Source organism: Carex rostrata, chromosome 20, assembly GCF_964058835.1.
Source record: "Carex rostrata chromosome 20, lpCarRost1.2, whole genome shotgun sequence".
NCBI lineage: Eukaryota > Viridiplantae > Streptophyta > Magnoliopsida > Poales > Cyperaceae > Carex > Carex rostrata.
In genome coordinates, this window is record NC_135937.1 from 2357054 (window position 1) to 2381874 (window position 24821).

General features: G+C 33.6%; 2 protein-coding genes across 2 annotated transcripts; one reads left to right on the plus strand and one right to left on the minus strand.

Annotated features, from left to right (window-relative positions):
• Positions 1 to 1183: 1183 nt before the first annotated feature.
• Positions 1184 to 6247, minus strand: LOC144572856 (malate dehydrogenase, glyoxysomal). Its single transcript, XM_078322534.1, has 9 exons — positions 6053 to 6247; positions 4832 to 5047; positions 3240 to 3554; positions 2811 to 2900; positions 2654 to 2737; positions 2317 to 2352; positions 2131 to 2220; positions 1645 to 1739; positions 1184 to 1421 (listed from the first exon to the last, which is right to left on the minus strand). Exons 1-9 carry the CDS (start codon positions 6113 to 6115, stop codon positions 1349 to 1351), a joined length of 1062 nt encoding a protein of 353 aa, XP_078178660.1. The 5' UTR covers positions 6116 to 6247; the 3' UTR covers positions 1184 to 1348.
• A 13310-nt stretch (positions 6248 to 19557) lies between these two features.
• On the plus strand, positions 19558 to 23778 carry LOC144572857 (Leucine-rich receptor-like protein kinase family protein). Its single transcript, XM_078322535.1, has 3 exons — positions 19558 to 21908; positions 22073 to 22466; positions 23038 to 23778. Exons 1-3 carry the CDS (start codon positions 19680 to 19682, stop codon positions 23415 to 23417), a joined length of 3003 nt encoding a protein of 1000 aa, XP_078178661.1. The 5' UTR covers positions 19558 to 19679; the 3' UTR covers positions 23418 to 23778.
• The last annotated feature ends 1043 nt before the right edge of the window (positions 23779 to 24821 follow it).

A 24821-nucleotide genomic window follows, 5' to 3' on the forward strand; every position in this document is an offset into this window, starting at 1 on the left:
TCATTGATGGACTGATTCTGAGATTTGCAATTAAGAAAACTGCCTTTTTGGAGCCCAGTGCGGGTGGCCCACCCGCACTCAGAACTTAGCCAAATTCTGGGAGCCCAGTGCGGGTGAGCCCACCCGCACTGGACCTGAGTGCACCCGCACTCAGGACTTAGCCAAATTCTGGGAGGTTTTTGGGAGCCCAGTGCAGGTGGCTCACCCGTACTGGATCTGAGTGCGGACGCACTCAGTACTTAGCCAATTTTTGAGAACTTCAGAACAACGCAGGGAAAAGTCCGAGTGTACTGCGGACGCACTGAGCTCCAGTGCGGGTGGGGTTCACCCGCACTAAGGACTTAGTCAATTTTCTGAAAGTTCTGTTTTGAGTCCAGTGTGGGTGGCTCACCCGCACTGAACCTGAGTGCGGACGCACTGCTATTTTTGGGGCTAAGTAAGGCGGTTATCAGGACGCTCCTTTCGACACAGTGCGGGTGGCTCACCCGCACTGGACCTGAGTGCGGACGCACTCGTGTCGCCAGAAGTGTAAAACTATATATAGATGGGTCCCCAAGGCACAAGATAACTAACTCAACTCAAAATTCTAAAAAGAAGTTATTCTTAGACAGAATTTTGAGAGCCTTCTCGCTTCTTCCACCATCAAAGAATTGAGAGGAGAAATCCATTTGAAACTTGAAAATGATTTCTCAAGGGCGATCTTGTTGCTTTGGAAGACCTAATATAAGATTCAACCAAAATGGCGTAAAAGGAAAAACTTGCAAGAGTCTTGTCTCGCGCTCACAGAGATGGTTGCTTCTCCAACCTAGGGTTTGATATTCCATGGCAAACGACATGGAATCAGGTATTGTATTCCGCACTAAAGATTGTGTTTTTGGGTCTCTTTGGCATATGACGGTCTTAGATTAAGGTGGAGATTGTTTCTTCTTTCTCGGGGTGTAAGTGTTTGACCCCTAGATGAAATGTAATTGTTTGATATCTAGATATGACGTAATTGTTTGGCCTTTATGATTCCCAACAGTTACTGGGTCTAAACCACCCATCATGTCATTTATATATAAGCGTTTTGGTTTTATATCCAAGTGTGAATCCTGTTTGATTTAAATCTGCAATCCCTTCTTTGTTACCATGTTAAATCTGCATGTGCAAAGCAACCCACGAGTACATGTATGATAAAAGGAACTTTATTTTTGAAATTCTCACTGCAACAAAATAGTCACATTATTTGTACAGCCACCGCAGGATCTAAATCTACCATTATTATTTTTTCCCCCCTATTTTAACCAGTGATCAGTTATTATTTAAATTATTTCTTTTTTCTTTAAAAAAACGAGCTCTCTAACAGGGTTCAGCTCTTAATGAACGAAACTCCCTTGTGTATACTCTCTGCCAATTCCTTCTTTGCCTTCTCTAATCCAGACCTGCCATTTCCAATTATGAAAATACTAGGTTTAGTTTCTTTTGGAAGACTGGAATAAGCAAAATAATATTATATTACTAGGACACTGAAAATAAGTCAAATCAATAATTCAATACAATACAGATTATTAATACATTAGGCTCAAATTTCTATGTCACAGTTTATTATTTACTAATAAAACATGTATAGTACCACGTCTTCAAAGGAAACAAGAGAGATTTTACCTCTCAAATTCATTTAATGGACCCAGGGGCATAATTTCTTCCACACCTCCTCGACCTAGACGCACTTTTGCGGCAAAGAAAGGAAGCTCAGTCACCTTAACCAAAACAAAATTGACATAGTCAGAAAGAAAAGCTTAAGAAATATGTTTGTCAATCAGACAAGAAATTTAGTCTTGGATTTTCATTTCTGTTGTCCAGTTCAGCACGTACAGATATGTGAAAGTGGTACAGGTTAACACCAATTATTTTTATTTTTATTTTGTGAGGAAAGTGGACATATCAGAGATGAAATCAGAAAACTAAAAGACAGGTACCAAGGGGTCCAATTTAGTTTATACGTTTTTTTTTTGCCTTTTAGTTGCTTATTAACAACATAAAAGCCAGAGTGAAGAAAAATTGATTCTAATGCACAAGTTGTCCGATGATGGCTAACCCAGAATTGAATTCAACCAAATATCAAATCATGTAGAGAGAGAGAGAGAGAACCTGAGAAGCAACATAGGAGCACTCCACAATACCAGCATCTCCACGCAATCCACGCAAGCATGCATCAGCAAATTGAGCAGCCGCATAAGCCTTAAAATCAGTATCATTAACATATAATCAATGACAAGTTGGCTAAAATATTGACAACATGGCAGTAATGGCACTGACAAGTTTATGAACACTAACCATTGATAATGTCGCTGAGCCTGTACCAGCTTTTGCCTGAATTTAATTTTTTTTATTGAAACAATAAAAAGATCAAATGTTAATAACTGTCTTTATTTTTATTATTAATTTTCCTTTGGACAATACCCCACCAGCCTGTTGAATATTTCAAAAGACAGAAATTGACATAAAATCAAGAAAATAAACCACTGTCACATGTTGGAAACAGTTACTGAGGTTAACCAGCAGCTAAATTTGGTACTGACTACTGAGCATGAAAGCTAAGCCAAAAAGAAAAAATACAATTAATGAGCAAGAAACCTTGATAATACTAATAACAACGAAAGAATACTAATACCTCAACTACTTCTGTTCCCCCATTCTGTATGCGGTCCGTTAAATAAGCAACTTCTTCAGGCGTGAAGCTTGAAGGAGGTTTTACCTATTAAAATTAATTTATTGTGACTGACTGACAGAGAGAGAGAGAGAGAGAGATGTGGCCATACGGTCCATACCTGGGAAAGGAGGGGTAGAATTGTCACACCAGCATGGCCGCCAACTACTGGAACGTTGACATCCCTTGGGTCAAGTCCCAGCACCTCTGCCTGTTTTAAACAAAACACAGCACAAATGATGAAGATAGGCCAAAAAGGTTACAAATAGCATATATCCTTCAAGTAGTTGCTGTATAGACCATAAGTTCGACTGTAAATATACATCTTTATTCTAGATTAGCCTAAGTAGGATTCAATTCATTTGTGCAATATACTCCAACCAAGCCTAGAAAAACAGACAGAAAAAAGCAGCATCCAAATTTAGAATGCCACGCCCAATTTATCACCCTGTTTCACTTAACATCTAGATCCTAAAAAAAAATTGGCAACGGTCAACGGACATATACCTGAATCCATTTCGCCAATCAATCAATAGACAATACTACTCACCACAAAAGTATTAGCTCTAACAACATCCAGCGTCGTCACACCTAACAGCCTTCTTGGATTGTATGTGCCAGCCTTCTTGAAGACCTCTGCGGCTATAGGCACAGTCGAGTTGACAGGGTTGCTTATCAGAGTTACAACGGCATTGGGGCAACACCTGGCGACCCCCTCGCAAAGCGTCCGCACAATCCCAGCGTTGATGTTGAATAGGTCATCTCTTGTCATGCCGGGTTTACGAGGCACACCGGCAGGGATTATTACTAGGTCCATCCCAGTCAGTGCATTGTCTAGCTGAGCCTGACCAACAAAACCCTTTACCTAAAGAAATAAGAGAAATAGAATCGATGGTTGTTATTCAATTATCTTTCATCTACCTCAAGTCGGGCTCTATTTATCTAGAAATTCATGTATACAAGGTATTGTATTCTGGGATTTTTGCCAAATAATTATAAAAATTTCAAATTTTATAAAGGACTGGTTTAAAAAAAAAGGTGCATTTTGCAAACAAAAGGCTCCAACTTCAAGCAAACTTAGCCAACATTTATCATCACCTGGGCAGTCAAGAGTTAAATTTAATAACTCCAACTACTAAGGAGTTGAGTTTAGTAAGTACAACCTTAGCGAACATTAATCATCAACTGAGCAGTTGAGTTTAACAAGTACAAATACTGTGAGCTTAAGTTTACTAGGTTTTTGTGAACTTAACCTCAAAAAATTGTTCATAACTCCAACTGTTGAACTTCAACCTTTACTCTCGGTCTTCCCAACAGGCCAATCATTTAAATTTCAAATTTTCAAGTTCATTTTGTAAATGATCAGGATAAAGAGGTCAACAATGTTGAAAAATACACGCACCATAATACTTGACTATTCAACATCTCGATCTCATACAAAACAACCTTAAAAAAGTTAAAAAATGGAATGCAAATGCTTAGCTCATCAAGTAGAGCAAGCTCAATTGTTCAAATCATTGTTAGGAGCCAGTTGAAGTTTTTGCCCCTTTGTTAGCTACAGCTCAATGTTCGAAGCCTATCATAAGCATTTGAGATTAAGCTCACAAACCCCCCCCTCCCCCCTTGTTAGCTTAAGATCAACAGTTCAATTTTATCGTTGGAATCTAAAGTTTTGAGATTAAGCTCACAAACCCTCTTGTTAGCTTAAGTTCACAGTAGCTGTACTCAAATTTACTGATATAAACAAATTTCCCTTTGTTATCATTTTTTTTTAATTACTAGGCAGCATACTAGCCATTATATTTAAAAAAAAAATAGTTAGGGGAATTTACAAGTGGGAGTATAAGGGACAACGAAGAGGTGAAAGTAGTCTAAATATATTAATAAACTGTTATCATTGTCATGAGTCATGAAATTCTGTAACCTCAACCTAAAAAGTAAAAAATTAAAGTCAGGATGCTCACGTAAACAAATAAATTTTTTATTCTGGTACTGGTACACAAAACCAAGATCCTTTTTTAGCCAAATATAATGAGAAGTATTTCACTGATCCTCCACTGGATCAGTAGCCCTCAAGTGCGCATTCCAAAAAGCAATAAACAAGAGAGAATGCAACCTTTCTTGTTAGAATTGAACTCTTACCACAGCACTGGTGTTCATGTGGCTCAGATCTGCCGTGACACCAGGGGTGTTGACAACATCGTAGAGATGAAGAACTGAAACGAGAGGATTCATCTTCATAAGCATTGCCAGAGGTTGCCCAATACCACCGGCCGCACCAAGGATTGCCACTTTGAATCCAGGTGCACCTCCTTTTGCCCTGCACATTGATTGCCTCAGCAGAGATGTCTCCTCCATCTATCAGAAATAAGACACTACTTATATTTGGGAAGAGCTTGTAACAAATGAACTTTAAATAGCTATCTTTATAATCCCTAAGCTTATTTTTTGTCATCATTTTTAGGGTGAAAATATTAATTGTGTAAGTTTAAAATAAAATAAAAATAATGACTAGGAGTTTTTTCAACCAGAAATAAGCCTCTCACATACATGATCTTATATAAAATGTTATGTTCTGTACAAAGGGCAGTAATTTAATATACAATTTCAAAGGCCAATTTGCAATAACTGTCCAATTGCTATTGCTGTTGCTATCATCAATAATATCCCACAAAAATGTGTGCAATTGGGTGGAGAGACCTTCAAGGTATCGGGGTCAATTGACACCCATTTATTTTCAAAAATTTTGTACTTCTATACAATTTTCTATATAGTTTTGACTAACATGCTATGAATCTGTAAAACTGACCCCCATTCTCAGAATTAAAATTTTATATGATTGACCCCCATTCATGTTTGACCCCATAGCATGAAAGTCTGGCTCCGCCGTGCAGATCAATAACGGACAGTTTGGCTAAACAGTTAACTAATATATCTTTGCAACAAACTTTTAAGAGTAGCATTGCAAGAAGCAGAATTAGAAGCAGTTTGCCTGATTGTCAAACTTTGACTTAATATACAACTGCAATTGTAATCCAAATTATATGTTCTTACTAGAACACGCTAATGCCGGAATCGTGTTTCCAAATTTATGCCATGTTCATATTCTGAAAAGTAATTTTCCATAACCATTGGTTTAATTCATGATATGAGGTGGGCTTCACACAATCTCTTATGACAACAAGGCCATCATACGCGTACATACCAAGTTCAAATCATCAAAATTGGTTAAATTAAAGACGGGATATAATAAAATTAGCAAAACACCTTCTCCGAATCGAAATTAAGCTCCTAACAACAATCGGATATTCCTAATCGTAGCAAAACAGAAAAACAAAAAGAATATGAATATTGAAAAATAACCTGCGAAGAGGGAGGATGAAGGTGACTGGATATCCTGGCGATACGCTCTGCGCTGGATTGCATATTTCTGAAATAAAATTTCACGAACGGAGATGAGAAAGAGAGAAGAGAGGGAGGAGTAACGAGCTACAAGCTAAAATAGATCGTATCAAAGACCAAAGTGATGGGAATGGAAACGGATTTGTTAATTTGTTTAGCGCTGAAGACGAGCCCCGATTTTGCCACGCGAAGTTCTTGATGACGTTTTTTTTTCCTTTCTGCCAGTGATTTACTATTAAAATGATAACATGTCTAAATTTCTGATTTACTTACTGATACATTTCTATTGTACCGGTTGATAGCTAATACCAATCTCTCTAAAAAAAAAGATAATACATTTCTATCAACTTTGAAAAATTCGATCACGAATTATAATTGTGCAAAAGGAGCAAATATCTATAAAAAAAAAGGTGATATAACATTTATTAGAATAAAAATATGTTCTTCACATTTTCACTGCGCATATTAAATATGATTCAATTGAAAACTAATATATAAAAAATTAAGGTATACTTATGCTCTGACACTATCCATTTGCATAGGTTTAAAATGCAAAAGGTAGCTTCAATTAAATAGTGTCGATTGAATAAATACAACTCTTATATATTTCTGTTCACAAGGAGCAAACTCATGCAATTAATGCATTTAATTCTATTAAATATAGGCCATATAAAATGAGAAATAACATTTAATTTTACCATTAAAGAAAGTATAAGAGAGGAAATGACAATTTTTTTTAATATTCACATTACTTATTTGTATTATTAAATCTTAATTATATCTAGATAATTTAGTAAATATTCTGAATCATATAAATTTCTTAATAATGAACATTTATTAAATAATTTTGGTCTAACTTGAATATGATTATAATGCTATAAAATAAATATTTATTAAATATATTTTCAGTGACAATATAAAATCTAATAAATTGCATAGAATATTAAATCAATATAATGTAATATTGAAATTTCTTATTAATGATATTTAAAGTTATTAACTAAATCCATACAATACGGAAAAAAATTAAACTAAAATCTGTTTGATTTGAATAAAATTACTTCAACTACTAGTGTCTTAGATGTATATAAATGAATTTAATCAAAATTCAGTGACATATTGTAAAATTGCCCGGCTCTTCAAGCTTTCGGAGAGTTCGGTGGGTGCAATATGGTGTACATAACAACATTATAGCCTTTGTTTTGTTACTTTCTATGTTGTTTTACGTGAAAGATAACATTGTCGCTTAGTTAGCCATTGGATGATGTGACATGATCGAACGGTAGAATTAATGAATTCATATCCACTGAGATATCTCAAACTTTGCGTGACTTTATGGGAAATGCCAACCGTTTAAATACGTTCTACACGAATCTCAAAGCACATATAATACTGACCCCTTACATCACCCCGAATAGGCACCGGACACGTCGGTCACGCAAAAGTTGAGATATCTCAGAGTATACGCACTCAGAATTAATTGTATTGATCAATTTTATTGGGAAGCGCGCTTCTCAATCCTCGTCTAGCTATCGTTCAGCCCAAATGAAGCCCATTTGAAGCCTCATTTAAGATCCTTGTAAGATATTAGTTCCATCTATAGCCCAAATTTAGAAACTATTCAAAACTAGATTTTTCTCAAAAGTTGTTGGTACTATGCCGATGGTTCAAGTTTAGTTTGTTTTTGATATGCCAATTGTCAAGAAATATAATTTAATTAAAGTCTTCTTTAACAAATTTATATTATATATACAACATAAATATTATAGGTTAGTGCGGATCTAATATTGTTGTGTACTTTTATAATTTAACTAGACAATAACGCATGTAGGAAAAATGATAGAAAACTTATTACATTACCAAAGTAAAGAAATAAAAAGGAAAATATCTGGGGTTCACAAATAAAATATTTATAGGTGATATTTAGAGTAGTATAAAATATTTATATGAGGTGTAAATATATACACGGGTAATATTTTCAACTGCATTATAATTATCTGGCATCTATAGTTGTGTACCTATCGCCACTAGTAACACGAGTACACGACAATTGAAACACTCAGCGTAAAACATTGCTCTAATAATATATTTTTATTAGGTACTATATTTGTTATCAGGAAGTTTTTAGGGTTGCAAGTGAAACTAGATAATTTCCGTTTTATCCCAGCTGGCCATTTTTTTCCTCACAAGGCCATGGAAGTCAGAGTGGACTTATGGCCCGAGTGCAAAGTGTCAAGCCCAAGTGATAAAAATTGCATGGGCTATTTAACGACGCCACATGTAATGAACCAAATGTTTCGGCGAGAGAGATATTTGGAAAACCAAATCAACTTTCATGGATATGATTTTGAATTAATCCCGTTGGTGTCCCGGAAGCGAATTTGTGTTGGGTTACCGTTTGGTGCAACGATGGGGCTTTTTTTTTTTTTGCTTGGTTTGATGCTCTGCGAGTTCAATTGGTGGCTTTTGAATGAGATGGAATCTATTTACGTAGATTTGGAGGAGTTTGCATGTAAACCTTTTAGGGTGCAAGTCTGTCTAATTTAATTAATCCGATCAATTCAAACGATTTGATTGAAGATTATAGAATCTGGAGGGTCGATCTCCAGTCCCTCCATATTTCTTCTTCTTCTTAAAAAAAACACGGATCCATAATTTGATTTGTTAGATACGTATTGGAAATGCATAATTTTGTTTTTATTTTAGTATTAAAAGTGGTAAAAGTAAAACTCATTTTCAGAAATTCGGTCCCTTTTCTCACAAAAACAAGTCTCAATCAATTGGAAATGAGGTGCCCTAATTTGTCGGCTTCTGCTCAATTATTTGTGCAAGTCTTTTGACGGTTTAAGAGACAACGAGGGTCAATTTTTCTTTAATTAATCCTCTGTGATTGGAAGTGTTGCTTTATTTATATTATACCTATATGTGCTGGCTTCTAGAATGGCATGGTGCCAGAATCCAATAGGATTATTAGTGCTGTCTGTGATTGTTTTAATATAAATTTGTATTACTTTTCAAAATACATTTGCTAGCTTCATTAGTATTAGTATGTGCTTAAGGCCCTGTTCGGTATGCAAATTTCCGCTGGGAATTTGATGGGATTGGGCAATTCCCACTTTTCTTTCCACATGACTGTTCGGCAGATCAATACTGTCCCCAAATCTTCCTGCGAGTTGTTACCAACTGATCTCATTTTAGTTCATTTTTTTGGAATAAAAAACATGAACTCAGATCTCATTATTTTCTTCCCATTCTCTCTCTCTCCTCTCTCTAATTTCTTTTCTTCAACCACGTGGGGTGCAAACTCACACTCTCTCTCCTCCCACAGCTAACAATAATACGTGCATACACTTTACTTTATATATAAAGATTTAATTCCAATGTTATTCCATTGTGGTACTAAGCTAGCATATGAACCGGATCTGGACTGATTTTTTTCTTATTGTAATTATATACTTTAAATATTTATTTGTTTATAAATGTTTCTAAACGTTTATTTTTTGTAAATGTTTTTAATTTTTATTTATTTATTTATTTAATTATATATTTTAAATGTTTGTTTATAAATATATATTTTTTAAATGTTTTAACTGTTGTTTTCTTATTTTTTAAATTACATATTTTATATATTTGTTTATTTTCTTACTTTTTTAATCACATATTTTAAATATTTGTTTGTTTATAAATGTTTACTTATTTGTAAATGTTTTTAAATGTTTATTTTTTAAAATGTATAAAAATTATTATTTTCTCATTTTATTGATTTATAAATATTTTCTTATTTTATTTGTACCCATTTTCGTAATATTAAATATTTAATTAATTTTATTTAATTACATTATTGTAATTTTTAATAAAAATAATTGTATAATTTTGAAAAATTAAACAAAATGGAAATATTGTATTAATCACCACAATGATTATTAATTTAATTTAATTAATAATTATTTTATTGATAACAAGTAATTTAGAAAGAAAATAGGATTTCCCACGATTATTCTCATGATACAACCGAACACTCATTCAGTACATTCCCATAATTATTCCCATGTGTATTATGAGTATGAGTTCCCACAAATAAAAAAGTGAGTTCCCAAATCCGTCAAATCCCATCCCGCACAATCCCGTGACAAACGAACATGCCCTAAATGTTTAATTATATATTTTTTTCTTTGAAAATATCATGGACTTTAATTTCTCTGGGAACGAAATTAAAATAAAGTATATAAAAGATTGCAAAATCCTATACGAATTTCAGCTATCGGTGGATGAAGTTAGAATAATCTTGACTAGAGTCACTTGATTTCATATTTCTCCTTCTTTCATGAAATTAGAATAATCTTAATTATTATTACCTAAATTATCTTTATTTATTGCACACCAAAATTGCCATTACACCTCACACTCCTCTAACCAGAAAATAACTAAAGTCATTATACTTTCTTCTCTATATAAAAAGTTTAAAATAATTAATAAAGAATAATATCTTAGGGTGTTGAAATTGAAAAGAAAGGACTATATATACACTGATTTTTTTTTTACTATTTGGCAAGTGAAAGGAAAATGGTAAGAATTTTAACTAATGTCATTCTAACTAAAAAAAATATGAAATATTTTTTGAGTTTTGATGAGAAAATAGGCAACTAAAGTTTTCAAGACAAGTCAGACATTTAAAACATTTTGAAGGACCTAAGAACAATTACACACGGTGGAGACTGGAGACATTTAAAACATTTTCGTCTAACACTAGTCAGGGCTTGCTAAGCAATGACTGTGATCTACGTAAAATATCTGATAAAATAAATGCACCGATCACTAATAATTTTGTCCTTTTGACTACAATTTAGCACTGGCGGGCCATTTTAGTCTTAAATCAAGGATCTACGCTCCTTTTATGGTGACAAAGAATTAAATTTGAAGTGACACTCTTGGACTTCTCTTTGACCATCTCACTTTTGTTTTGTATTTATATGGTAATGGTGGTATTACCACTTCACCCGTGCGAGTGGAAAAAAAAAGCAATTAGCCTTAAAAAAAGGGATCAGATTAAGAATTGAGTTAATAGTTTCAAGCGGGTCCGGCATCACACACCTCACTGGTCGATCGATTGATGATTCTTAAACTAATCGGATTAGATTGAATCGGGTCGGGTTAATTTAAAGCAGCTGATGTTGCATTTCAAACGAATCAGATCAACCTTTGTAACACTGTATATATTTACTGTTATTTACTGGTAAGTGATTGAGCTATGTTTCACAAGAGCACCCGGCCTAAGAATGGTTAAACGGCATCATAACACGGCCTTTAAAATCATGACCATCTTGTAGCATAACAGTTACTTATTATGATTTGCTCTTCTTAGAATCAGTCGGGTTTAGATATTGAGCTGATAATGAGTCGAGCAGCTCAATATTTCATAACGAACCAGACTCAAAACTGTAAAAAGTCCGAACTCGATACGGCTCGATTTTAAAAGAAAAAGCTCGGTTCATGTAAACACTTGGCTCGACTCTGCTCGGTTCGGTTCGGTTCACGAGCCGGCTCATATTTTTACTTATTTTCCTAGATTTATTTACAGTATCTTAAAATAATAAAGAGACTGCAGTTTCGAAAGCTTAAAAACCTACGACCTACATCTACTTTAAGATAAAATAAGAAACATCATTCAAATTAAAAATGACAATGTTAATTCATCTAGCTACTCACTCTTTTCACTTATTCAAAAAAGTGAAATTATGAGAGTATGTTTGTGATTTTCCTCTTTTGCTCTCTAACAGCCCCGCTAAATTATCAGTAAATGCTGAGGCTATCATCTTCATCCAAATTCACGTAGTTGACCTCTTATTTAAAAGACTTTTGCTTTAGTGGATGTGTTGTCCTTAAAAAAAACTTTGGATAGAAAGAAAGAGATCACGTAGTTTCATCAGTGTTTAGTGAGAGACGGAGAGAGCCAGAGAGGGAGAGAGCGATAGAAGGAAAGAGGTCACGATGGGCTCATGAGCCAGCTTGGATTCGGTTCGGTTTAAGTTATAAATTTTGAGTCAAGTCGAGTTCGGATTTTTTTCAGTTTCAAATCTTTTGGCGACAATAGCCCTAGTTGCCATCCCTTCTATCTCCTAGCGCCTCCAACCCTCCCACCAACACCCCCGCTACACAAAACACTGGATTGGGACGGGGAGGCTGAGGCTGCATCGGCCTCTCCCACCCGCAAACCTAGCGAAAAAAAGAAAAAAAATATGATGCCCCCTTTCTTCCAGTCACTGGCCAGTCGATGTTAAAGGTCATTGATGTCTACTACCGATGGAGAAGGTTTATTTATTTTGTTATTTTAGTTATTAGATGTTAATGTTCGGATGTTGATGTTGATAGAGTTCGATGTAGATGACGTTCTGGATGTAGAACGACTGATACAATTTATGCTTAATTAATGAAAATTATACTTTTACTGCCAAGGTTTCAAAAAAAAAAAATGTTACTATTTTTCTGCAAAAAAATATTGAGATATGATCAACGATATATTCAAGATATTCCAAATCCTTATGGGAAGCGTGGGTTATATAACTCTAGTGGAAGAAAATTAATACCTTTGTGAAAGCTGCGCCCTTGAGGGGATGTGTTTAATTGGGTAGTATTAGGATGAGTTCCCGAGTAGTCTCTTTTTAAATATCTCGATTAATGTTTCATGCAAAGTTGCAAACTAACTTGGAATGTTTTAAAACTGCAGTGTTCTATGTAAAAATTAAGTCATCCCTTAATCCCTTCTAAGATCTGAAACTTAATTCCAACATATAGTTTGCAATTAAAACCTTATATTTGTTTGGAAATAACTATTACACGAGTAATATTTAATTGTGGAATAAGAGGAGGAATAAACTCCTTACTTCATATTTTAAGCTATTAAATGAGAAATAAATGAAAAAGAAACATGAGTTTATTTAGAGTAAATTCTTCTACTTCTCTGAGTGGATTAACTTCACATTTATTTTGACTATAATAAAACCCACTATATTCATAGGTAGAGATTTATTTTTCAACATTTTATTTCGCTAGACAGATTAATTTAAACTATGAATTTAACTATCAAATAAAATATAAAATATAAAGAGTAAGATAGATAAGCAGTTTAATATTCATTAACTTTACTTCACAACTAAATATGATCTTGGAGGCTGACATTTTGGCCTTGATCTATTGAACTGAGAATGCTAGAAATTTCTTGCTCTTTACTCTTGCTTTGAGACCAACGATCGATATTTAAAACTTGATCCAACTCTTTGGATTCGGCCTAACGTTTGTTTCATTCCAATGTATAATTATTGCTTTGTTCTCTCGTGTATAGTGTACGCTATAATGCTCAGTTAAACGGTGAAATTATTTTCCGACATTTTTATTAATACACAATTAGCAAAAACTTTTAATAATAATAACTATGGTTTAGAAAGATTTTAAAAAATATCCAAATCGTAGAATTTTTTCATGGTTTTCAAATTTTAATTCGGAACCGTGGAAAAATTTCATGGTTCCAAAACTTTTTTTTTTAAAACAGAAATTTTTAAATTTTTTATTTTTTGTATTGAAATATTAGAAATGTTGAATATATTTCTTTGAAAATAGATGAAATAAAATATAATTTGATTTATTAGAAAGACTGTAATAAAGGATCAATATTTTTCAGGCCGGATTTTTCGCGGCTGTAAGAAAAATTAATATATTTCATTATGTGTTATTGTAAAAAAATAAAAATGCTTGGATTCTGAGTTATTGATCCCGATTCAAAAGTCAATTTTAGGTAATATAGAAAATATTGTGATCCTTATAGTAAATTTAATTTCTAAAAAATTGTATCTATTTTGAGAATTCTTTTTTTTAATAACAATCATTAAATAACTTAAAGTTTTTATTTTTTTTTTCAAAAATAGATACAACTTTTTAGAAATTAAATGTGCTAGAAGGATGACAATATTTTATGTATTACCTAGAAGCGACTTTTGAACCGGGATCAATAACTCAAAATCCAAGCATTTTTATTTTTTTTACAATAACACATAAAGAAATATATTAATTTTTCTAACAACCGCGAAAAATGTTGATCCGGATTATTTGTTACAGTTTTCTAATAAATCAAATTATATTATATTCCATCTATTTTCAAAGAAATATATTCAACATTTCTAATATTTCAATAAAAAAATTGTTTTGTAAAAAAGAAGAAGCCAAAACCGGTTACTGAATTCATTGAAACTGGTTTTGGCTTTTTTTTTAAAAAAAACATAAATTTTTAAAAATTTTATTTTTTGTATTGAAATATTAGAAATGTTGAATATATTTCTTTGAAAATAGATGAAATAAAATATAATTTAATTTATTAGAAAGACTGGAACAAATAACATCAACATTTTTCAGGCCGAATTTTTTGCGGATTTAAAAAAATTAATAATTTTTTTTATGTGTTATTGATCCCGGTTTAAAAGTCACTTCTAGGTAATACATAAAATATTGTCATCCTTCTAGTACATTTAATTTCTAAAAAGTTGTATCTATTTTTGAAAAAAACAAAAACTTTAAGTTATTTAATGATTGTTATTCAAAAAGAATTCTCCAAATAGATACAACATTTTAGAAATTAAATGTACTAGAAGGATCACAATATTTTTTGTATTACCTAGAAGTAACTTTTGAATCGGGATCAATAACTCAGAATCCAAGCATTTTTATTTTTTTTTACAAATAACACATAATGAAATATATTAATTTTTCTTAAAGCCGCGAAAAATTCGCCCTGAAAAATGTTGATCCGAGTTATTTGTTCCAGTCTTTCTAATAAATCAAATTATATTGTATTCCATCTATTTTCAAAGAAATATATTCAACATTTCTAATGTTTTAATACAAAAAATAAAAAAATTCTGTTTTTTAAAAGAAAAAAGAAAAAGTTTGGAACCGTAAAATTAATTTTTTTAAAAAATTTATAATATTTTTTCACGTGAAAAAATTCCACGGTTTGAGTATTTTTAAAAATCTTTCTAAAACATGGTTATTATTATTAATTTTTTTTGCTAATTGGGTATTAATAAAAGCGTCGGAATTCTTTTCCATGGTTTCAAGAAAAATACCAGGCACGCTCTTCGAGAAACCTTTATAGCCTTGTATTTAATATTTTTAATAAAAGACGATATTGTTTGGAGCGATGTGCCTTTTTACCGTTCTAGTTTTTCTTTGCAACAGTGCCGTCAATGTTTGCCAAGTCAAAGTAAAACTGCTGCTTTTTAAAAAGTGTAGAAGTTTTTCTTGTTTTAGTCAAGTCATATTATCCATACTTTTATTTATTCGAATGTCTTTTTTTTTCTGTTAAATTAATGTGTAATTAATCATATTATTCATCATTATACACTTCTTAATTGTATAAAAAAATATGATTGTGTCCAATTTTTTTTTTTTTTTGGGTACAGCATAATTTTCCATATAAATAACTTATTTTAAAAAATAATAAATTTCAATATATCTTTCTTTTTCTAAATGAATTTTGAGAAACAAATTATAATAATAATACTCTCAAAGTTGAAAGAAAATTAAATAAAACCAGAACTCCGAAACATAATAAGGACTTTAGGTAATATAGAATGATACATTTAATTGCAAGTAAAATCCATTGTAGTAATTAAGAAAAAGTTTGATATATATCCATAATATTTTTACTAATGGGATGTATCCATTCAAAATTTCAGATCTTAAACGTTCATAAATTATATTAACATTAAAATTTCCTTATAAATATATTAGATAAAATTGAATGAAACAGGTGGTCAATACCACTTTTGCAAAAAATATATTAGACAAAACTGCACTTCTAAACAGAGTGCTCCCTCGTGCAATCATGATCCTTGCTAACGCTCTGACTGTTCGTTAAGCAATCAAGGTAAAAAACAGTATTATTGGTCTCAGTACTATACATTTATAGAGATTTTTATATTTACAGGGAAACACACACTAGCAAACAAGGCAAGAAAGGATGATAGCATCCAGGAGTGTTTGAATTTTGAATTTTAGTGGAATTTGAGATGTTCTGATCAACTTTGTTTCTTCTTGAAATTTTTATATTTACAAGGAAACACACACTAGCAAACAAGGCAAGAAAGGGAGTGTTTCGCGCGGGGGGAGGGGGGGGGGGGGGGGGGGGGGGAGGGGGGTCCTTGAAATTTTTTTTTGCATCCCCTCTGAATATTTAAATTATAATTCGAATTAAATTTAGAGTTAAAATTAAAATAATTTTTTTAAATTATGATTGATAATTAGAATTATAAATTACAAGTCAAAATATTGAAAAATATTAGTTAAAGCAATATTTTTTATCGAGTACCTAATTAGTTAATGGATTTAAATCCGATTAGTTATTTAAATCCGGTTCGATATTTTTTTTACCCCCTGACGAAAATCCTGAGTCCATTCCTGATAGCATCCGTGCTATTCCCAGGGAAGTCACATACAAAACAGAAGTTGCAATCGTTAGAGGTTATTTACAGGTTGAACACTATCTACGATTATTGTTAAGATTTTTATGGGACATTAATAAAGAAGAAAATCAATCAACCGCAGCAAAATACTCGTACTTAAGGGGGTGTTTGGTTCGTGCTATAGATCATTCCAGGGAATGTAATGCCAGGAAATGTCATTCCAAGGAATGTGTTATTACCATGTTTGGTTCGTGCATGGCTATTACTTGAACATTCCAGAAAATGTGTCGTTACTGAAAATCCATCTTTTTTTTGGCTAGCGCGATAGCCACTAAGAAATGATGATTATAGCGGGAATCATATATTACCGTTTCCAGTCCATGCTATTTCTGCCAAACGCAGGAATGGAATGAAGATGCCAGGGAATAATCTTTCTAAAGCACCAACCAAACGCTCCCTAATAGTCTTCTCATTTTCTTTTTATTCGTTCAATGGTGTGACAGAAGATGTAGCTGAACAAATTAAATGGAGGGATTAAAGAGGACAAGGCATGAGGGCAATTTAATCCATTTCCAGAAATTTTTTTACATTAAGTAATTTTTGTAAAAATATTTGAAATTTTGAGATTTGAATGGGTAAATTTTTAATCTAAAGTTTTAAGAGAAAGTATCCAAATAATAAATAACTCCTGGAAATATGGAGCATATTAACTTTCAATTTATTAAAAATTATCTTCTTGGGGCGGGAGTGAATGTGATTGATTATAATATTTTTATTAAATGGGTTGCGGCGCAAGAATCCAAATTAGTCATTTTCTTTTGGTTGGAATTTAGAGCGACTTCTCAGTAGAAAGTTCAAAACTAAAAACTGTTATTTTTCTAGAAGCCACTATTTATCTAGAAGAAAATGATTTACAGCACACGTGAGGAATGGCCATATAATTATCTCGTCTGACTTTGATTGTACCCGTGATAATCATATCTTTTTGGTTATCATATGATTATCAGCTATGCGACTATTTATGTGTGATGTACAGACCAAGAACAGCTTATTTAAACATAAATACATCTAACAAAATAATAAGCCATTATAATGAAAAGTGTAAAAAAAAATTATTACAGTCAAAATGGAACACTTGTTAATATAAGATAATGCTGTTAAAATACAAATATATTCACTTGAAATCCCTGAATGCAGTTTTTACTCATTTTTTGTTTTTTTAATTTACCACACAAGTAACAATTTTTTTTTAGGTATTTGATAATACAACTTATTAGATAGTATATTCAACTAAATCTCCATACATATTTATACATATTTATAATATAATAACTCTTTCAGGTTTTTTCAACAAGTTTTCTCTGTTTCTTTTTAGCTTTTTTGTGTTCAAGATTAACACATCAAACATTTCTTGAACAGCTGGCTTGTTCTAGAGCAATTAACATACAATAAACATTTGTGAAAATTTTCAATTTTTTTTTTATAAATGAAGAAACTTAAAAATATGCAGGGAAATTTATCCAATGAGTAAGGCTTTGGTGCTATGGATAGTATAAGGCCTTCCGTGCTACAGCTTCAAAAATATATCATATAAACTTTAAATTTCAATCTAAGTAACTCAGTAAATTGGTTATACGATGAACTTGTAGAATACCAATTTTTATTATTTTTAATTTTTTTTTACTATTATTTATGATTTATGAAAGATGACAAAAATGAATTAAAATAAAAGAAAATTGCTAATATTTTAGACCATTTTTTGTCATCTTTTATAAATCATAAAAAATAGTAAAAAAAATTTCAAAAAAGTAAAAGTTTGTATTCTAAAATTACATTATATAATTAATTTATTGATCTACTTAGATCAAAATTTGAAATTTATACGGTAGATTGTTATTAATTATTTGGTACTTTTGTTACCTTTAAATCTGATAAAGAACAAGTGTAAAATTTATAAATTTTGAATATGCATGCATCATTTATGAGTTGTGATTATTACTGTATGACTTTATATATGTAAAAATACTAAAATTGAATTTGAAAAAAAAAAAAATATGATCACTTTTAATCCTTCACTCTTGGCGCCAAACGGTCCGGAATGCTCATATTCAGGTACAGCTTTGGCATAGATACAGAAGGCCACTGGTAAAGGTTCTCAGGAGAACAAATATATATGTATCACTGTCGAATATATATCCTCTGAGATATCTCAAACTTTGCGTGACTTTATAGAAAATCCCAACCGTTTAACTACGTTCTGCATGAATCTCAAAGCAGAGATAATACTGACCCCCTACATCACCCCCAAATAGGCACCGGACACGTCGGTCACGCAAAAGTTGAGATATCTCAGAGGATACGCACTCATCACAGTCGGCATAGCAGCACTTTTCTATACGAGTAGAACATGGCGCCTAGTCAAACAGGGCGGCCTGATGACATTACCAGCCCTACTGCTCTGATCTTCTCCACATAGTGACAAATCACCAAACCTATCTAAACGACTAAACCTAGCCCCCTATTAGATGAGTTCCAATTTTCTTTGTGCTGTTGTGATCCGACAAAGTTCTAAATTTATATAGTTATCCTGATAAACTGTTGCTTTTTGTGAGAAGCCTTCGAAGTATGGAATGCTTTTATAAATCAAGACGATATATATTTTTAAGTGCAGATGTCTCTTAATTTTAAACGTGGTTACACCAAATATAATGCAAATGGTGGTTGATCTTGAATTTTACTTGCTTCTTTTCTTTAATGATACCAAAGCTTAATGTCCCATGAGCACACCTATCTGTAAAATATAATGCAAAAACTATATAATTAAGGGCATATATGTAAAATTTCCAATAAAAATACAAGTGGGCTTCTCTTCGGCCCACCTCACTAACCCCCAACCGTGCACCCAGCCCATCCATCCTCTCTCTCTGCTTTTTTTTTTTTTTTTTTTTTCTAATCTAATCCCGCCAACCCCCACTCTCGATCTCTCTCTGACTCTCTATCTGCATTCTCTGCATTTAAGTGATTTACTTGCACTTATTTAAGTAGTGTCCTCAAAAACCGTGTTCAAAACCAAAAAGAAACAAAAAACCTGAAACCTTCCCAGAGGAGGTCGGGGAAAAAAATAGAAGAAAGAAAACATGGCAACATGTGCTCTTTTTTTCATTCTCTTCATCATATCTTCTCTCCCAACGCAAGAATCCATCACCGACACTGATCCCGAACATTCCATCCTTCTTTCCCTCAAAGCCTCCCTCGAAATCCCCACCAACACCACTTCCTTCTTCAGCAACTGGACTTCCAGCAATTCCAAATGCAACTTCGCCGGGGTTTCATGCAACTCAAACAACTCCGTCACCTCAATCAACTTAGAGAATCTATATCTTTCCGGCACAATCCCCTTTGATTCTCTATGTCAACTACCTTTCCTTACTGATCTCTCCCTTGGCCTGAACCAGCTTGCCGGCTCGGTTACTGCCTTGCAAAACTGCACTGGGCTTCTCATTCTTGATATTGCTTTCAACAACTTTTATGGTGTATTTCCTGATTTATCTCCTTTGGTAAATCTTCAGATGTTGAATATTTCAGACAACTACTTCTCGGGACCTTTCCCGTGGGATTCTCTCGGCAATTTCACTGAGTTGCGGGTGCTAAGCCTCGGTGACAATTCCTTCAAAAAAAGCGGGTTTCCTTATAAGATACTTAACCTGACAAAATTGTATTGGTTGTATTTATCCGATACCAATATAGGAGGAGAGATACCACAAGAGATTGGAAACCTCATCGAGTTGCGGGATTTGGAGTTGGCTGATAATTTCATCACTGGTCAAATTCCGGCTGAGATATCGCAGCTCAAAAATTTGAACCAGTTGGAATTGTACAACAATTCTCTCACCGGCACAATTCCTGCCGGATTTGGCAACCTGACCAATTTGGTTTCCTTGGATGCTTCGATGAACTTTCTGAAAGGAAATTTATCGGAGTTGCGGTCTCTGGAAAACCTAGTTTCTCTGCAGTTGTTTTTCAATAATTTCTCTGGTGAAATCCCTCAGGAATTTGGGGAATTCAAACATCTTGTAAATTTGTCTCTGTATTCAAATCTGTTAACAGGGCAGCTGCCACAGAAGCTAGGGAGTTGGGCTGAGTTTAATTTCATTGACGTGTCGACCAACTATTTGTCGGGACCAATACCACCAGACATGTGCAAGAAACGTACAATGGTAAAATTGTTACTACTTGAAAACCAGTTCTCTGGTGAAATACCAGCTAGTTATGCCAACTGTACCACTCTCCAACGCTTCCGTGTGAGCAATAATTCTCTTTCTGGTGCTGTACCAGCTGGTATTTGGGCCTTACCGAATGTCAATATCTTAGATCTTTCTCTCAACAATTTTGAAGGTACAGTTGGTACTGGTATAAGCAAGGCAAACTCTCTTTACCAACTCTACCTAGCAAAGAATCAGTTTTCTGGTTCAATCCCAAATGAGATATCAAGTGCATCCTCTCTGGTTAACATTGATATCTCATCTAACAATATCTCTGGGGAAATTCCTGAAAGCATAGGGGAATTGAAAAATTTAGTGAGTCTTGATTTACACAGCAATTTTATCTCTGGTAACATACCCAGTACAGTTGGGATGTGTTCTTCTCTCAATACCATGAACCTCTCAAGCAACAACCTTTCTGGTTCGATCCCATCGAGCCTAGGCAACCTGATAAGGCTGAACTCACTGGACTTGTCATATAATGAGCTTAATGGAGATATTCCTGCAAGCCTCTCTACTTTGAAATTGAGCTACCTTAGTCTAATTAACAACCAGCTTACTGGGCCAGTGCCAAACTCTCTCTCCATTGATGCATACAGTTCAAGCTTCTCTGGTAACCCTGGTCTTTGTGCATACACCAAAGCATGGTTTCTAAGGGACTGCTCTGCAACCGCCGCTAGGGCATCTGACAAGCTTCGCACCCTGTTAACCTCGCTCCTAGCTGGTGCAACTGTAATTCTCTCATTATTTGGGGTGTATATCATTATCAGAAGGAGGCGTCTTGCTCGTAGCTACACCAGCTCTGGTACAGTCACTGATGGATTCCTCGCAAAGAAGGGTTCATGGTCTCTCAAATCATTTCGGATTCTTAGTTTTGATGAACAAGAGGTCATTGAGTCAATCAAGGAAGAGAACCTGATCGGAAAAGGTGGATCAGGAAATGTGTACCGGGTTAAGCTCAGGACCGGTACGGAGGTTGCTGTGAAGCATATAGTTACTGAGCCGATGCAAAACTTTAGTTCGAATGGCAGTGCTGCGATGCTTGGGGCTGGGAGCAGGTCACGCCGGTCCTCATCGCTGAGATGTCGTGAGTTTGAAGCAGAGGTACATAGAATAGGACTTTCTTCAAATGTTTTTAATCCCATGAAAGTAGGAATAATTTGGTTAACAGATTCTAAGATCACATACTGCTTAGATTTGTTAAAGAATTAATCTTCAATAGTTTAATGTTTTACGATATGTATGTAATGAGAACTTGTCCATGACAGGTTAACACATTGAGTTCCATCCGGCATGTGAATGTGGTGAACCTCTACTGCAGCATCACTAGTGACAACTCGAGCCTGCTAGTGTATGAGTACCTCCCCAATGGGAGCCTATGGGAGCGGCTTCACACGCTAGAGGGACAAAAACTGGGCATCCTAGACTGGGAAACTCGGTATGATATTGCTGGTGGTGCAGCGCGGGGTTTGGAGTACCTGCATCATGGGTGTGACCGCACGATCTTGCATCGGGATGTGAAGTCGAGCAATATTCTACTTGATGAGTGCTTCAAGCCGAGGATCGCTGATTTCGGGTTGGCAAAGATGCTGAGGCCAGCTGGTCCGGCTGATTCTTTACCGAGTGAGGTCATCACTGGCACTCATGGATACATTGCACCTGGTATATTTTATTTTTAATTTGATAGGGTAATTTCATGTGCCGTGCTAACCAGGGTAAATCAATATTTTCATATTCTTCACAACAGGTAGACAGATTTGTTGTGGTAATTTTTTAAGATATTTGCCCTTTTGGTATTAATGGTATATGGAATTTTACTAGGGTACTCTGAGAATCCCCATTCTTGAATTCTCAGGGTAATGATTTGCACTTATCTTCCATATATTTAATTTTTCTTGTGTGGACTTAGTGCGACTTTGATTTTGCTATCCTGTTTTGTGCTGTCACTATCAAGTAGTTTGATTATGCCATATTTGAAGTGTGAACATGGACTTCTCATTTAACATGAAACTTCCTTTTAATTTTTCTAAGGGGTAGTTAGGGACAAATTAAAGGCACCAGAAATGTACACAAGACAAAGTAGTTGGATTTGTTACGAAGAAAATGTAAAAAAATTTAGGGGATATCCAACATTTCACTCTCAAACTTTCGTAGTTTATACATAAAGCTATCCTCCAAGTTGGTGGTTTATCATCATGACTTAATTGTCTAAATATCATTTTCTATAATGCAGAGTATGCTTACACTTGGTGGAATGTGAATGAGAAGAGTGATGTATATAGCTTTGGAGTTGTGTTAATGGAATTAGTCACCGGGAAGAAACCGATTGAGATGGAATATGATGAAAATATGGACATAGTTTACTGGGTTTCACAAAAGATCAACAGCCAAGAGAAAATCACAGGTTTGATTGATGCAAGGATACAGGAGAATTGGGCACGAGAGGAGGCGGTCAAGATGTTACGCATTGCAGTTCTTTGCACAGCACGAGTGCCATCGGGGCGGCCGTCCATGAGGCGGGTTGTGCAGTTGTTAGAAGAGGTGGCCAGCTGTAGGTCTTTTGCAGCAGGGGTGTGTGCAGACAATAAGGCTGATGTAAAATCGAGTGCTTAGGCATCAATGTTGTTTGGTTCGGTTGCAGTTTTGTTGCTGAGTAGGATTTCTTTTGAAAAATGTGACCTCTAGCTTTAGGATAGTTTGGCTCAGTACTTGGTTGAAATCCCATGTGGTAGTAATTAGTAAACAAGTAAATCAATATGCCAGCATTGAACTTTGTCGAAAATCCGGGATCAGTAAACAAGTATAATATGAAGTTTTTTGTGGCCTTTCAATGTAGTGTTTAGTGTAAGTGTAGGGTATATTTGTAATTCGGATATAGTTACCGTGTCTGAAAAATTGTGATGACCAGGTATAATTCTGATATATAATTTGCGTGGCTGGAACAATTTACAAGATCAGAGAAGCCTTACCCACAAGAATATGGAATTTGAAATTTGTAATTTTGTTAGTAATTAGTCATTATGTGGATCTTGACGAAGAGAAAACTTCCTAATTTTTCAGCCAGCAGACAGATTTGATAAAATTTCCTTAATTTTTCATGCCATATATAATACAAATAAACATATTTAAATAGAAAAGATTGTGAGTATCGTTTGTGCTTTGCTCAGTATAGTTTTGTTAACGACTTAAAACGTTAATAATTCATGAATCATATTACCATGATTTAGTTAAATGAGTGTATCTAGTGTTTAGACGTTTGGATGGTTTTGGACATAAATAAATATTACAATCAAATAAATTTTGAATATATGTATACTTTATTATAAAAAAAAGTCTTACAATAAAGTCAAATGAGGCAAGTTTTAAGTTTTTTTTTTTATAAAAAATCTTACAAGTAAATTTAAACATAAATAAATATCTATTTATAGAAGTCTAAAATACATAATTAACTATATGATTTTTTTTATAGAAAAATATAAATTCTTTAAATGAGGAGAGAGAATGAGAAAATATGAGCATTTCAATCATAATATATATAAGAGAGAATAAAGTAGGATATATAGAAAGGGGGAATTTCAAGTATACCCCTCAAAAACTCCAAAATTACGTATTTTCTCTTCTAAATTTTGAAATTACATATTTCCACTCTAATCTTCAAACACTCACATATTTACTCATTTATTGTCTTTTATATTAAAAACATATTCTAAATTTATAAAATACCCATTTTACTCTTTTATTAAAAAGCATAAACCATCGATTTGACTCCAATTTGAATCTGAAGGGTTCCTTTATTGTCCGAACATGCACATATGTTAATGTGTTGCACGCAGATCAATATGTGAGTTTGAGTTTGATGGGGCATTTATACTTTTAATAAAGAGTAAATTTGGTAGCTTAATTACCCACACATTTTTAGATTCTAGTTTGAGTTTGATGGGGCATTTATACTTTTAATAAAGAGTAAATTTGGTAGCTTATAAATCTAGAATGAGTTTTAAAATAAAAGACAATAAA